This window comes from Centropristis striata, chromosome 14 (assembly GCF_030273125.1).
Source record: "Centropristis striata isolate RG_2023a ecotype Rhode Island chromosome 14, C.striata_1.0, whole genome shotgun sequence".
NCBI lineage: Eukaryota > Metazoa > Chordata > Actinopteri > Perciformes > Serranidae > Centropristis > Centropristis striata.
In genome coordinates this window covers 14,700,830-14,717,802 of record NC_081530.1, presented here as the reverse complement: position 1 = coordinate 14,717,802, position 16,973 = coordinate 14,700,830, and the positions used below count along the sequence as shown (strand labels likewise).

At 39.3% G+C, this 16,973-nt stretch overlaps 1 protein-coding gene across 2 annotated transcripts; it reads left to right on the top strand.

Moving 5' to 3' along the window:
* The first annotated feature begins 9,049 nt into the window (after positions 1–9,049).
* On the top strand, positions 9,050–16,817 carry nfe2l3 (nfe2 like bZIP transcription factor 3). Of its 2 annotated transcripts, none has more exons than XM_059350438.1 (5): positions 9,050–9,937; positions 11,873–11,949; positions 13,438–13,545; positions 13,747–14,194; positions 14,715–16,817. In XM_059350438.1, the coding sequence occupies exons 1-5, from the start codon at positions 9,418–9,420 to the stop codon at positions 15,482–15,484; spliced, it is 1,923 nt and encodes a 640-aa protein (XP_059206421.1). In that variant the 5' UTR covers positions 9,050–9,417; the 3' UTR covers positions 15,485–16,817. The 2 variants fall into 2 exon arrangements, with proteins under 2 accessions (XP_059206421.1, XP_059206420.1); XM_059350437.1 differs by having other exon boundaries at positions 9,054–9,933; positions 11,869–11,949.
* The last annotated feature ends 156 nt before the right edge of the window (positions 16,818–16,973 follow it).

Here is a 16,973-nt window from a genome sequence, read left to right as displayed (position 1 = left end):
CCTTTCCATGAAATGATTGTGACAATGTGATTTCTTATAGACAGATAAAGTGGATATCTTCTCAAAACTTTATTAATCAATCTCTTTGAAAATGAGACCACAATTAACAGAATATTGTGTCTGAAAACAAAATGATTCCAACTTTATGTGCGACTGTGTATATGTTTTTTCCACCCCTCTATTAAAATATTTTTGTACTTTTTCTACTAGTTTTTGATATGTAATTCTTGGTGATGATATTTATGTACTTTGTTCTCTGTTAATGTCTATTTTATTTTCCCACCCTGGCTCTGTAATGTAACATTGTGTGTTGTGTATAGTAGCCTACATTCTACTCTATTATATCTTGTGAAAATATATATTCATCCTGTATTGCCTTAATATATTTTATTGTACTCTTACATGAATGGTATATTTTTGTTTTTGTGGAAATTAAAATGTAGTATTTGTATGTAACTTTCTGTGGTATACTTTTATTTGCTATTGACTAATTTTTGTTGGCTTTTTTAAATTTGAGGTGTCATTGTGTTATGAAGTGTGAGTCTGTTGCTGAATGTGAATCTCCTCTAAACCCTACCTGATTATTTAAGAACACACCTGATGGCAATCAAGCACCAAGCAAATCTAATGAAGCAGCATGAGAAATGCATAATTCACTCCTCTTTGTTTTTAATGTAATTTATTAATAAAAATAGTGTGTGTCCTCATGTGTGCAGGAACTTTGGACTTTTTTCATATTTACTGTCAGTTATTAGTTAAAAGACTTTTAGTTGCGTAGGCTGTGTCAGCAAGGAAAATCATACTGTTTAATATTTTTAAGCGTACAAGATTTAGATTTTCATTTCTGTTTAGTTAATCAGTCAGTTCAACTAATAAGATTTGTCTTTCATGGCTCTGATCTACCGTCATCTCCACCTCCCATGGGATCCACACCAGCACCACAGACCCATGGACACAGACCAGAGCCCTCATCAGCTCTCCCACTCCTGCCTCTCTCCGGGGCCTCAGGTTTCCCCTCCATCCTCCATTCCTCCCACCCGCCCGCTTCGCTCCCAGCAGCCCCCGCAGGCCTCCCTCCCTCCCCACATCAATTACAGCCTATCCCCCGTAGCGCCGGCCCCTCCCTCTGTGACCCCGGGGGTTACCGAGTCAGGGAGGTCAGAGGTCGTTCTCCCCACTGCTACCCCAGGCATCTCTCAGAAGTCTCTGCGTCTGAAGCCCTGCTGCCCTGCAGGGCAACACACACACCACCATCACCCAGCCAGGGGAGACGGGAACCCCCGTTCTAGTCAACAATGGTCTGCACCAGTCGGTCTCCTCCAGCAGACTGTAATTGTTTCCCCTAAATATCATTTTCATATGCAATTTTGCATTTGGTAATCATGTAACCACTCATAACATACTCAATAATGTCATTGATTTCTAAAGTTACACTGAAACTTTACTTGCTCAGTAACAGCTTCTTGCACTTTACCTGGAGTAAATCACTACTGTCACTGTAGGGCCAAACTGATGATTAAGTTTAGTGTCTAGTAATATAATTTTTGAACTTTTTTATTATTTAAGATTGTACTGTGTAGTTTTAAATTGGTACCATGTTGAAATATGTATTCTGACATTTCACATGTAGTTTGTTTTGTAGCTCCATAAATAAATAAAATAAAATGTAAAATAAAAAAGAGTATTTTTATACCAACAGAATTTGTTTTTTTCCCAACTCTGTAACATTTAGTTTTGTGTCATGATTAAAAATTGTGTTCCGAGTCCGACTTGTGTTTTGTAGATCCATAAATAAATTAAATGATATTATTTTTTATAAAAAACTTGAGATTACCTTTGTAGTTATATCTTAGCAAAACTCAGAACTAAACCGACTGAAGCCAACTGGTATGTTTCAACCAAACAACAATGATACAAAAAGAAGTCAGCTTATGACTATGAAAATCAATGGCTAATGGGATAAAAGGGTTTTCACACATCAGTTTCCTGGAAGATACTGGAATACCGTGGGTACCCTGCTGAGAAAAGGGGCTAGTATAATCAATTGTAATGCCTTTATATTCATTTTTGAGAGTCAACCTCAATATATGTATCCATGCTGCATTTTCTATTTACCTTACATCTTTTAAATATATCATTCATTTTTTACCAAGGATACTGAAGAAGGATAATTACTGGAGTGTATAGTGAATGGCCAACAATGAAAGGATGTAAGACACAATCAACCTGGTTAAACAGCAAGTCAGTGAGTCAGGTCGTTTCATGACCACAGAGTTTTGACGTGCAACTCGGCCTCACAGAGCACAACTGTATTTCTGTCATAGTTCCCAGACCTTGCATTGTCAATACCAGACACATTATCTCTAATGGGAGAGTCTGAGGGTGGAGGGAAGAGGAGACAGGGGAAGAGAGAGAGAGAGACAGAGAGACACGGAGTGCGTAGAAGCACGGTATCCCTATTGATTAACTGGAAGAGGACCTCCACTCCACCCTCTCCTGTCCAGACATATGGGGTAATAAGGACCACTCTTCTCCACTGCCATCCCCCCCATATCCTCCTCTTCTCTCTCCTCTCTTCTCCCCTCACCCCAGCTAGAAAGCCTTTTAATCAGCCCCCGAGGGAATACATGGATATGATATGGGAGAAAAAGGAGGGGAAGAAAAAGGGAGGAAAAGGAGACAGGGTGAGAGGAGTCCATTAGTGAAGCAGACACAATAGCTCCAGGAACAGAGCGGGTACAGGAAGGTTTCCTTCAAGCACAGATAAAGGCACAGAGGCCCAAATACACACGTGTACAAACATTAATATTGAAAGTTTTAGTCTCTCCACTTTCTTCCTCAAAGTTACACATAAAGATCATTTTAACATCTTTGTAGCGCTGTTTATGATGGCGTGTGTGCGCCATACACGTCTGAGCTGATATCCTTCCAAAGTTACCCGGTCACATCATACAGGATCTGTTTTTCTGCTCGGCAAGGGCCATTTTCCTCTGTTTATGCAGGGCCTTTCTGTTTTCTTTTCCAAGGAGAAGGCTGCCAATCTCAGCGAGCCAGACCGACTTTATCAAGGCGGCCATCTCAGTCTCTGACATCAGATTCATGACTGCTTCTCATGCTGAAAAAAAATTTTTTTTTTAAAGAAAATCTGTCAACGCCTCGCCCCACTGCTGGCCCCTCAGCCTCTGGACTCTTGAGAGATGATGAGAGAAAGGGAAGGAGGGAGGAGAAAGTATGGAAGTATCTAAAATCTTGTGCAATTAAATCAGCTTTGATATTTTTTTGTTATAAGCGAGATGATCATATTTGTGTCTCTATTCCGTTAAACAGGACAGGGTATTACAGAGCTGCAACAAATCAATTAGAGTTCCTATGGTTCCAGTTGTGAGGAGTGAATGGCCTACAGGTCAGGCGTCATGATCCACAAAACTTGGACGGCAGCGCCCTCTCGTGGCCGATGCTGCATTAGCACTTTTGGGGTAAAACAATTACTTTGCAAAATATTTTCACATGTAAGAGATTAAAAATGGGAATAAAAATTGGAGATCATTGTTTCTAATATGGCTAAGTGTGGTAATAAAGCAGTAGTCCTATATTACTGTCCATATGAGCTGTATTATTGCTGCTGGAATAAAGTAGAAACACTGCTAACCCGACTAAAATAAAGCAGCCAGTTTCCTAAAAAACAGTGGGACACATAATGTAGAAAAGGTTTACACAGTTCATCAGCATTAAAACAAAACCAGTACTGAAAAGGAAAAGAGATAAAGCCCTGGAAATAGAGAAACATTTTTCATTATTACAACTCAATTTGCAGAGAGAGGTCAATGTAAAATTGCTTCCATATGCCTCCGCTGCGGGGCGCCACAGAGTCTGCCACAACGGCTGTCTTTTCTTTATGATGATTTACGTCCTGTGATTGGTTCATACAGGGTGCTAGTAGCTGAAGTGGCGGGCCAATAGGAAAGCCGTAATTTTATTCGTTCGTTTGATTGGCTGAAAGAAGATGTCAATCAAGCAGCGAAGGGGTCTGGAGGCTGAGAGCGGCCAGTCGGTTGTTTTGCTCTCTGGAGGACAGAGCTCCGCTGCCTGAGACACTCCAGGCGCACACACACACACACTCTCTCTCTCACACACACACACACATACAGCTGCAACATACAGAGCCTACACAAGGCTGTTCAAATACATTAACGCTAGATGGCTTAAAATGTTTACATTTACCAAAATATTGATATAGATTTCTGTATTTTTGGATGTTGGTGAAATACGTTTTAAGCCAATAATGGCATCATTAATACATTATAGCTCCTATTCATAAAATTCATTATTATTGACCAAACAGCTAGACAACAAGTACATATCTAGTATTTTCAATTTTTGATAAATATAACAATTATTGTTAGAATTATTGGGGTAGAGAATTATAATTATGTCCATTAAAAAGTTTTATTTAAAAAAGTTTTATTTGCTTTGTACCTTCATTCAGGAAAAGGGTATATCCTAAAATTAATTAAAACAATGGAATTTGTTTAACTATTGACACATAAGTCGATGAATAGAGTTTAACTGGTTTATTATTTTTAAAACATGAAACAAATACTTTGTTTTTGTTAAATCAGAAAAATATAATTGTATTCATATTCATATCAGAAAACATAATTTCAAATGTAATATGAGTCCTGCAAAATAAACGATTAAATAGTAGAAAGTAAAGAAATATATTTACAGTAATTATTTGTTTTTAAAAAAATATGTAATTTGCTTTGCTAATTTAATAATCCCTTTAACCTGCAACCATTGTCACACAGTAAATCCGCTGTGTTTTATTGAGAAGAGTGGGCAACCCATCATTAGATTCAAGGCTAAAATTGATATTTCTTATCCACTTTTCATGAGTGGAACTAGGTGCTGCTCTGATTTTAATTCTATAAATAAATACAATTGGGCTAAGCAAATATATGATATCAAACACTGAATTTTGCACTCAGTATAGCCCTAAATCTGACTCGAAATCAGCGTACAAAAGAGGAATTTTAGTTTAACTTGTAATTCCTGAGGTAAAAATAAAAAAGGGACGAAAAAATAGTCCCATGGAAGTCACTTCGATTTCCCTCAGGTTTCCCATGAGTCTTTGCGGTATTTTACGCATGCGCAGTCGCCTCCCACACATCACGAGCAATTCCACCAATCCGCTTCGTTCTCACAGGAGTCCGTGGGGGTGATTTAAGAGCTCTCCCCTAATAAATCTGTCAGAACTTCACAAAGTTGATTTAAATGTGTTTCACATCGTTATGAAAATACTTGTGGATTAATCAAGTGACTGCACGCTGGCGTCGGATCAATTGGAGTAGATTACTCTTCACAGCTTTTTTAAAGCGACGCGATTTGGAGCGTTTAGGGTCCGGATTTGTCGTACTCCCAAGTCAAATCTGTAAAGCTCGCATTAGGCGGACCGCAAATGTCACTCGTTATTTTCAATGGGGTTTTGTTATAGCTTTGCAAGACTGATGCAGCGCATAAACAGCTTAGGACTCCATTGCACAAAATTTCTGCCGGTGATGGATAATAATTTCATCTAACCTATCTCAGTCGACAGTTGCTCTTTGTGTGCATGTTACATTATTGCAGTTGGTCTGTAACAATGTTGCAGCTGCATCCTAAATGAATGTGTCCAGCGTCTGATAAGCTGCAGCACGTTGGACTTGTCTGCACTCGACTCTGCAGGAGGGCTCCACTGTCTGCTACTGAGACTGCTGAGCTGACATAGGCAATGTGTGTTGAACTTGTTGTGTTGAGCTAGACTTGGTATCCCTGCTCATTATTGTTCATATAATTGAAAGGGATTTTCTAGACTTATTTGTGATGCAATGGAATATTAAAGTCTGTCTAGACTGTTTCCAAAAGGATTGTTGTGGATTTTTATTGCACAGAAAAACTTCAACATTGCAGCCACACTCTAAAATATAAAAGGACAGTATAGAGACCCAGACGAATCGTTTTGTTTTTTTATTTACTTGGACTTCAGCATCTTATTCTCACGTTGCTCTTATTTGGGTGAAGTAATGTCAAATATATTTTTGTCTTCTTTTATAGCCTACATAACGTGTTTACACTATAGGAATACGTCAAATAAAATAAAGAAATTAGAAGACGATATAAATGTAATTTTGAAAAAAAAAAATCCGGCAAAGTGCATCCCAGGGAATAACACACGTTGTGTGTATTATTATGTTATCAATCGACATAGATAAGTCGTCAGGCTGTTAAATGTAACAAAATAACTAACTAGCCGTAAATTAGATGTTTATTCTTCCCAAGAAAGGTTTACAAGTCGGCAAACCTAAAGTCTACACAATATGAATCATGTTTTGTGATCTTATTGTTGTCTTGATTTCATTTGAATATTGGCTACCTCGAAATAGTATTTTACTTGTTACCACTTTTCGACAGCAGGGGTCTCAAATGCTCCAGCTCACTGCAAAGTCCAGCCCTGTGATTTCTCAAAGCCCATACAGCCAGTCTGGTTTCCTCAGAAAATGTATTCGAACATTAAAATCAAAATCAAGACAAACAAATGTAAATGTTCTTTTGTTAATGATAGATTACAGCCTATCTATAAACAGTGGTGGAAAAAATGACCTGATCATTAACTTAGTCCAGCATTCAAAAACAAAAGGTACTATATAACTGAATTACATATATTATATTGCTGGATTATAATTATTGATGCATTCATGTTGAATATGAAATATTATCAATTGTTTTATTTTTAATTGGTATTCATAAATAAAATCTGCAAAATAGATAGATAGATAGATAGATAGACAGATAGATAGATAGATAGATAGATAGATAGATAGATAGATAGATAGATAGATAGATAGATAGATAGATACATTTACCTATTTGCAAGTACTTCCTTATAGTATTACTGTTAGATGAGATCGGATAGGATTACATTCGATTCAATTAGAGTAAATTAGATTAGAGTAAACTTTATTGTCACTGCACATACGTAGTAGCCTACAAGTACAAGACAATGAAATGTGGCAATGACATGGTGAAGCATAAGCTATCACATGCGTAACAATTTAATTTCATTCTGCATAATGAATACTTTTCTTGTGACTCACTTGAGTAACATTTTTAATGCAAGACTTTTTAGGTTTGATATTCGATATAAATACTTCTTCCACCACATGTGTTTATGCCTTCTACAATTTTCTTCCACAATACATTTTTTTTTAAAGGTGCAACCAGTGTCTGTTTTTAATTCTGTCTGTCTTCTGGGTTTGTTCTTCTGAAGGTTATGTCTAATCATGCCAGTTGCATAGGCCTTGGACAACAATCAACAAAGTGTAATTCTGCACTGACAGAGACACTGGATGTCTAAGTGTATAGAGGCACAAGTAGAATCATTCCTTTTGACAAAGGAAAACTAGTTTCAGCCTGAGATCTTGATAAAGGTTACATAACAGAAATGCAGAGGAGCTCAGTTTGTCCTACACTGAGCTCCTCTCCACTGATGTTATGTAACCTTTATCATTAGTTTTGTGCATGTGCTTCTCTTATGAATTCTGATGATAATGTTTAAAAAACAAATTGGGCACAAAAAATACATCATATATAGACTTCCATTCCTTATTTTTTTTATTATCTTTGGATCAGTTTAGTCTCTGTTGCATAAGATGTTAACTGAGCAGGGGGCCTATACACAGTACCTATAGTTTAATCTAACACAGCTGGAGGGGATAACCTCAAAAGTTATTAGAGGCCATTTCAGCTTGTTTTTTCAGGATGAGGGAAAATATGCATGTACAGTACTGTATGTACAATGTGAACATTTGAGGACTTTTCACAAATGTACAAGGGAAGGTGTGTTCAAAACTGTAGATCTGTTTAAGCAGTATGATTCAGATTAAATGGGCAACATCCCGGACTATAAAACAACTGAAAAAACAGACCTTGAAACATCCAAGTGTTTTTTTAAGGCCAAGGATAAGCTGGCCTCATTAAATCTTCAACAGCATCATCAGTCTGAATAGCAAATATTGATCTGAGAGGGACTAATGTTTTAAGTCGGATCAAATAACGTGCGTATTTGTGACAATATCATGTTCAACCTAATAGTGTGTTCCATCAGATCCATGCTAAAGATTGTTCAAATTCAACTCAAGATTTAACTTTTTAGGGTTAAGATTCCCTTTTTCTTTTTTCTAGTCCAGTAAGGAACGGCTTAAGTTATTCAATGTATTTGATATTTTACTTAACCAAAAATAATACCACAGTGTAAAACACACAATGTCCTGCATTCAGTATTTTATTTAAAATATGCTTCTTGTCAGACAAATTTACTAAAAACATTAATTTGATCATTATTACTACTAATGAAATGTAAGCTGTATCTTAAATGTGGAAAAGTGGGAGGTATTTTATGACGTGTTGGGTAGTTTAGTCTTCATCAGTTTGCATTATACTCCATAACCTGGATTGTTGTTGTTTTTTGTGAAAATGTAATCTGGAAAATAGCCTACTGGAGTATATGTATGCTGTGTACACACCAATGATCATACATAAAGTATGAGCTGGTTTGTTTTAGATGTCCAGTGGGTAAGATGTTTTTCAGACGCCAGTATTCAGCCGTTGGCTTACCCTTTGTTAGGGGAGTTAAATATAGTTGAACAAGTTCAAATTGTAATTCAGCTTCTTACCAGTAGGCAACACATGACACAAATGCAGGTCAGTAGCACAAACATCCCGGAACTACAGCTTGTCCATGTTACTCAGAAACCCTTTGGATCAAATAACTGCGAGGAATAGTGGCTACAAAGAACTATAATTTATATGTATTTCTATGTGATATCAGTTTGCTTTCTGTTATTATTTCTGTATATATTGTGTGTTGTTCTAAAAGGGAGGGGACTGGCGGTAGTAAAGAACTGTCCCGTACGCTCATTGGTCAAAATAACAACGGACATTCTTATCGTCCAATAACAAGCTGTTGCGGCGAGCACTGCGGTCCAATCAGCATGAGCTATGCAAATCGTGAAACGAAGTTTCCCCAGTAGCAGCACACTCCGGTGACAGCATTTAGCTTTTCACATGTTTCATTTTCAGTTTGATTAGCAAAGTCAGGGAGGTTTTATAGCGCGGTGTATCCGACGAATAACTGAAACGCAACGTTTCCGCTATGTTTGCGCCAAGAGGTTCCCATTAAGCAGTTATCAAAGCTGATAGCTAAGTTACCGGCTAACAGCTAGCATAGCTATCTAAGGATTTCGCCGGTACAGACGGTCCTCTTTGTCTGACAGGGGAAGGCGTGCTCTTTTGTTAGGCTTTTCCCTTTGTCCACTCGGGAAAGAGGAACTGTGGGGTCAGTATTTCGCAATTATCTGCTGCTCTAAAAGTATTTAGAAAATGCAAATCGCGAAAAAATACTTGTCAGAAGGCCTGATTCAGTTAACGATCTTACTGAGTTTGATTGGAGTTCGTCTGGACATCGACAGCTACTTAAGCGGCTATTATTCGCCTCTGATAGAGATTAACTTGGGTCCTAGTTCAGCCTACACCCAGACACCCTTTCATAATTTGAGAGACACTCTAGACGGATACAGTGTGCACCCAAAATGTCCCGAGTTGGACTATTTCTTTGCAAGTCGCCGGCTACTAGACGAGGTGAGGACCCTTGGCTCACCGCGGTTCCCCACACAGTTGAACGCATGGCTGGTGCACCAAGTGTCTGCCACTGACAAGGCTGACTGTGGGCCTTCAACCAGCAACAACACTGATACCAGCTCTGGGTTAGAAAGCCCCGGGGACGAAGTCAGGGATGACAGTGAACACCTGCCTGACAGTGGCCGAGAGGTGTGCCAAACAACCCCTGAACTCGGACAAAGGCCTTGTAGCACGGGATCCTGCGGGTTTCTTAAAGAGGCAAGTGTGTGCGTGTGTGTGTGATAAATGCAACCCACGGTTGAATATACTTTAATGCTAACTAAGCTATATGGCCATAAAGCGTGTTTGTTAAGCTAAAGTATTTGGGTGGACAAGAGTTTAAACTTCCTCAATGCTTAACCGAAAAGCCAATGCTATCACTAGCTAACAGGCAGCACTCACCCATGTTATACAATAATGGTTGTCAACCCAACAACTTATTATGTTATGATGTAACCGATGCACCAGGAAACAAGGAAGCACATTGTGGTAACCTCTTTGAAAAGCAGGAAATCTGGATTCTCTTCCGTAGTGCTTGCAATAAACTGCAATTTATTGATTTAAGTTGTTGCCTAGGTAGATTAGGGGTCTTGCATTATGACAATTTGGTAACTCAGTTTTATCAATACTTAACTGGTCTGGTTTAGACCAAGTAACTTATCAGTGCAAGCTTTTAACAAGACAGTCATATGGTTGTACAGCATCACAAGTATTCAGTTAAGCGTCTGTTGCACCTGTCACCCCTCACTATGCGACATTAATCCATGTCTGAACACTCAGACAAGTAGAATGAACTTCACAAATCAGCCCAGTGTATTGGGCCACCATTCAGCTGCAAAACTACTATCTGCCAAGAGGTTTATTAACTTGTAATTGTTAAAAACCATTAAAATATGGACCAATAATAACCAGTTGAACATATGGTGTTTCATATTCCATGTTGTTAACTGCCATGTGTAATCTATGACTGCCATTATGTTTTTAAGACTGTAATCACACCCAGGCCTTTATATTCACTGCCAGTGATCCAGTCTTTCTAGCTCAGGGTAGAAACAGCTGCTTAGTGGATGTTATGTCCTGGGGGCAGTTGATGTCGCCAATTGTGTAACTATATCCCCTTTCTTCAGTCTCAACCGCCAGCTGTGGGCCTTGAGAGGTGGAGAAGTGAGGCTTAGACCCACACCCTGTTTGCTTACACAAAAGCGGTGGTCCATACTTGAACACTGCCCCCCTCCAAGGGTTCTTGTTCACATGGATAACGTGATGTGTACACATCTTTTATTCTTTACCCACTCTTGTTAAACAAGTATTGGTTTAACTGTTCATAGGGTAAGATTTTGTGGTTTTTAGAAATACAGTGTTTCAAAGGAGAGGACTACTGCTGCGATATATTTTAAAGTAACGATCACTAACTATCTACATTAACTGGGCCTTTTGAAGCTGGAAAAGCAACTCCTGTAGAAATCAACAAGCTCAGGCAGATCTGGGCTGATGTAACGAACACTCATATTTTTGCCTCTAGCATTAACGTTAAAACTTACTCAGCAGTCTTTCTCCTTTTGAAATGGGTGAAAATCCACCCCCTGTTATCACTTGGGTATGGAAAATATTTTTTTGTATGTGTGTAGATATATCAAGAACATTGTGTCTGTGGTAGGCAGCTGGTGGCCCACATTAAATGCTGCTCTCAGTGTATTGGGAGTGCCTTCCAACATCTAACAGGGCTGGGTCATCTCTGAGAGTAATTAGTCTGACTGTTGGTATATTAAGAAATCCTAAGCCCCACTTTCATACACTAGTACAGCTGCTAACGCATTTCTGACATGCATCGCAAAAGGCCCTGACCACTGTTGATGGGATGATGAAAATAGTTAAGACTCAATAAGTCTGTTGCTGCTCTCTGTTCCCTCCAGGGGAACAACAACCACATATAAAAAAATCTCTGTCAGAACAGTTTGTTTCCATATTATATATCCAATTAATCTCTATGGTAGCTGGATCGGGGATCACAAACCATAAATGTAACTGTTCTTATTAAGGTCACTGAATGCCAACTAACAAATTGACTGTTTTTCTCTTTTCCCTCTCTCCGATCATCTAACTCCTGATCGCCCATCATTTCTTCTCTCCATCTGACTTTCTTTGCCCTACCAGGAAGATGATGCTAAAGTTAAAGAGGAGGAAGAACCTGTCCCACTCACTCAGCTGGCTCACAGTTCCACACTGGAACAAGAGGTATGACCAGGATTGTCACTGTTGCCTTCATTTGTTGTTGTGAATGTGAAAATGTTGCACATTGCATCAGTGTTTGGAATAGTTCCAGATTATTGAAACGTAGCCATACTGGTTTGATGAGCACACACTACAGGGTTAGTCACAATACGCGTGTCACGCTTGTGTAACATTAACAGTCATGTAGTAGCGTTGAAAATTACATTGTACTTATTTTAAACCAGAAATTCACGTTCCCATGTGACTTCATCATTCTAACTGCACCAATTTGATGACAGTGCTGTTTTGGTTACACCATGTACAATTAGGGATGTTGAAACACAATAATTACTGCATGTCTCATAGGGAAACACTTTGTATTTCAGTTCCTTTTCCTAAAAATCTATTCAGCTAGCATATTTAGGTGTATAATTCTGCATTATCAACAGTTTTTCTTCTTTTTGTGTTACATTTCAGCATCTTCAAATAACTTAATCTGTGTTATGCTGTTGATCTGAATGTTTTTTCATGTTATTGTTTTAATTTTGAGTTGTTTTTAAATGTGGCTTGTTTATTTGTTTATCTAGCTTACATTCTACTTTTTTTTTTTTTTTTATGTTTACTAGTGGTCGACCGATATGGGTTTTTTAAGGCCGATAACAATCCCGATTATTTTGCCATCAGTCTTAACCGATCCCCGATATGTGCTGCCAATTTTTTTTGGGCCGATTCTTGAAGCCGATATTGCCTTTTCTCCCTCCATTTACATGATAAAAATTACACAATGATAAAAAAATGTTACACAAGTCTCAATTTAAACAAAAAAAGAAACATTTTTAACAATACATATCAACAGTTTGATAGCAAACAATGTGTATGTTGTTATAGGCCTCGAGGTGGTGGCGCCTAAGATGAGTCCACATATTTCATGTGTTTTTCTTTTTTCCGGTATCAGCAGCAGCTCACCAGCAATGTTGCACTGAGCCTTGCCTGGTGTTTGCTCAGTATAATGGGCTAATTGATCGGCGAACGCACGCACGTTTCGGCCGATGCCGATACAAGTAAAAAATACAAATATCGGCCCGATATATAGGCCGGCAGATATATCGGTCGACCTCTAATGTTTACACCTTTTTTATTTTTTTTCGGTTGCTTCTCTTGTTAGATTGAGATTAAGATTTGAAAGATCTGAAACAGCGAACAGTGAATTTGTCCTCTGCATTTAAGCCATCCTTTACACACCAGCGAACACACCATGCTATTAGCAGTGGGCAGCACATTTTTGCGCCTGGGTAGCAGTGGGGGGTTAGGTGCCTTGCTCAAGGTCACATCAGCACTTTGCCTGTCTGTCCTGGGATTCTAACCAGCAACCATCCGGTTACAAGCTCGAATCTCTAACCTCTAGGCCATGGGATAATGTAATCTTGGCATCACTGTATTCCTGAGAAGTAAATAAATACAGGTTGAATGAAAGAATGAATGAAACAGATTTTTTTTTTTTGCCTATTTCAGAGTCTTCTTGAAGGCATCACTGCACTGTCTGATCCAGCACGCAACCATCCTCCCACCCTTGATATTGACCAGCACTGGAGCAATTTACTCTCTCTGTCTGACCTTGATGTAAGTTGTCCTCTCATGCTCATTAGACACTTGGAAATTAATTTTACATGAAGCTTAATATCCATGTCACAAACAAAATTCAGATGCATAATCTAGGAAGCATCATTATATACGAAGAGAGATGCCACCTCCTGTGATGATCTACATGTTGTGGAAGTTCTTCAGACTAATATTAAGCTCAAATGTATGCCCCATGTGTAGGACTTGGACTCCCTTGTTACTGACACAGACATCACCAGCGCTATCAGCCAGGATGTTAGTTTGCATGATGCTATGGTTAACAGCGCTGGAGCATTTGGTGTGGCGACTGAAAGAGTTGAGACCAGGCCAGTCGCCCAACAACAAAGAACCCTCTTCCGACTGGAGTCCACAGGGTCTTCACACTCAGACGCATCACCGGGGATGGCAGTGGGCCTGGCTGCTCTCCCCTTTGCTTCAGTATGTAACTTAACTGGATCCAACAGTGCTCTGGGTGGCTGTCTGGATGAGGCAGTGTTTGACCAGATCAATCAGCTGGGTTTGGAGGGACTGGACACCCAGCTGATGGGCTCTCTTGAGAGCATTGACCCACAGGTCCTTGAAGACTTGGACTTGGACTCGGACTCCGGTCTCTCTTTGGAGAGCAGCTCTGGAGGTCCAGTTTCCCCAGGTTGGTCCACATCCCTACAAATACTCAAATGTCTTGTGTGTCACACAATGGCCTGTGAAGCTATGAAACGTTATACATTAGGGGTGTGTATTAGCAAGAATCTGGTGATACAATATGTATCGTGATTTGAGGTTACAATTCAATATATTGCGAGATATTGTGATTTTAAGAAAATCGAATTTTAGGAAAATGAAAAGAACCATCACCACATGCATAAAATTTGAGAAAAAAGTTGTTTTTATGCAACCGTGATCTGCATTTGAGTCCGTTTTTTATATCTACAATTACAATTTTAGACATTTTGGTTAATGTGCCAGTTTAGCAATCCTGGCTAGTTTTCAACATCATGGAACTATTTTGTGTGCAATCTGTCTAATTAGAATCTTAACTATAATTTAAACATCGAAACAGTGTTTTTGAGAATTGTCACAAGTCACAAATGCAATGCTCAAGTGTATCAATATTTTCTTACACCTCTTTTATATATACTAATACAATGATTAATTCCCCACTCATCCAGGCTCATCTGAGATGTCCTCATCATCCAGTTCATACTGTGAAGATGAGTGTGGAGCAACAGGCTACAGCAGTGAGGTGGATTCAGTCAATTCAAAAGGCATCCTGGACTACAACACAACGTGGTCACCGATTGATCTGAGTGAGAATGTGTGGCACGACCACAGCTACTCATCTCCTGCTTTCTTCAACCAGCCATCAGTAACACTTCCCCACAAAGGCATCAAAGAGGAGCCTCTCAGCGACGATGACGGGCCGAAGCTTGAGGAGAGGGATCTGAGTCGTGATGAGATGCGCGCCCGCGCTATGTGCATCCCGTTCTCTGTCCTGCAGATTGTCAACATGCCAGTGGAGGAGTTCCTGGAGGTCCTCGACGGCCATGGCTTCTCCCCTGAACAGGTGACCCTCCTGAGAGACATCCGCAGGCGGGGGAAGAACAAGCTGGCGGCGCAAAACTGCCGGAAGCGCAAGCTAGACGCCATCACAGGGCTGCAGCAGGAGGTGGAAAGGTTGCACGCTCAGAGAAACAGGCTACTGAGGGAGAAGCAGCTTACAGCCAAGACAATGGGTGCTGTGGGCCAGCAGATAAAGCAGCTGACCAGAGACGTCCTGTCCCGGCTGAGGGATGATTCAGGGAGGCCCCTGAACCCGGAGAGATTCACCCTGCAGTGCGGGGCTAACGGGAGGGTTGTAGTTCAGCCCGTAAGACGGCCTGCTGTCTCATCATCAACAGGCAACAAAACAGACAAAAGGAAGAAAGAGAAAAAGCAATGATGCAGTACTGGCAGCTGAGACTTGAGCTTTAGGTTTTTGGATATTTCTGAACTTACTTGCCTGACTCTGGTTTTGGGATCTCCTCTTTTTGCAAAAGTGTGTGTGGATTCACCGCTGTTGGGAGCCTAAATCGGCAAAAAACAAACTCAGAACACGGATATATAAATAAAAATTCTCTGTAAATAAAATTTCTCCTGGGGAAAAAATGTAGCTTACACACTGGACATGTTTTGCTTACTGAAGATGGACAAGGCACTCAGGGCAGTTTAAGGGATCAGCTAAGCTGCTGGCGATGCTAGCAGTCTCTCTTTGTGCCTGTTAACGTTAAAGTCACCGTTTTTACGAACAAACGTAGACAACCAGACACGTCTAAAGTCAACATGGGCAAGCAGCAGTGTGACACTTACTGGATAGAGGTCTCAGAGGAGGATTCTGTTTGTTTGTTTGTTTCCATGTAATCGTACCTCTCAATGTATGCCTATTCAGTATAAGGAGGAGGTTGAAGATTGTATTTATTAAAGTTTCTGAGGTTCCTGAAATGCTTATATGCATCATGAGACTGTCATGGGCAGTGTCTTTTTTTTTTTTCCTAATGGTAAGTTTGGTAAGTTTATCTCAAAGTGGTGGGAATATTGGGAGAATGCCTATCTAAAGTTTACAGATTTGTTTTAGATACCTGAGGGCATGTACTGTTCAGTAGAAATTTGTACTGAAATGTTTTCCTTATGTCTTGATGACATACAATATACCAATGATTAAACTTACAAGGCCTTATTTGCATTGGATAAGTGTTTTGGTTGTTGTGTGTGCACATGATCTGCGGATGCACATTATCATAACAAAAATGTTTTTAAGAGGTTACCATTTTCTGTTTTACATTAATACTGAATATCTTATTTTGAGCACAGCTTTGCTTACCCCTTTCATTTCAAGTACTTACGCATTTTGGCAGGATTATATTCTACCTCACACCTTAGTTTATTTATGTTATAGGTTTTGGCAAAAAAAAAACATTTAGGGGAACTTAAATGCACTCGCTAACTACAAATTCTTCATCATTTTTTAAATGGGCCTAAATGGGCCTGAACCATCCCATTTGTGAAAAAAAAGAAAAGAAAAAATACAATCACCAACTCTATTTAATAGGATTGAATGATGTTTGGATGTTGCTTTTTATATATTTGAGATTATCTGAGAGTTGAAATAAGTATTTAGTAAAAGTTGCCATCTTATTCATGGGAACACATCTTTATACAGTCAGCTGTGTGAGTGAGTTAAATGGAGAAATGCATAAAGTAATAGTGTAACTCATGAAGTATTTTTTTTTCCTAGCCCCTCACAAATTTGTATTTAATTTTCTGGTTTGACCAAGAGTTTACTTTTCTGTTTGTATAAATTTCAGGCTGTTTTTCCTTTGTTGCTGGGGCCAGATGTTTTGGATTGCATGGTGATTGTTGACTGTTGATAGTATGATTTTTGCTTAGGGAGT

Bases quoted from the DNA above. Each gene is read 5' to 3' on its own strand.
- nfe2l3 (XM_059350438.1), top strand. From the start codon at position 9,418: ATGCAAATCGCGAAAAAATACTTGTCAGAAGGCCTGATTCAGTTAACG. The intron at 11,950-13,437 runs GTATGACCAGGA...TGCCTATTTCAG, and splicing joins GTTCCACACTGGAACAAGAG to AGTCTTCTTGAAGGCATCAC. The intron at 13,546-13,746 runs GTAAGTTGTCCT...CCCCATGTGTAG, and splicing joins TCTCTCTGTCTGACCTTGAT to GACTTGGACTCCCTTGTTAC.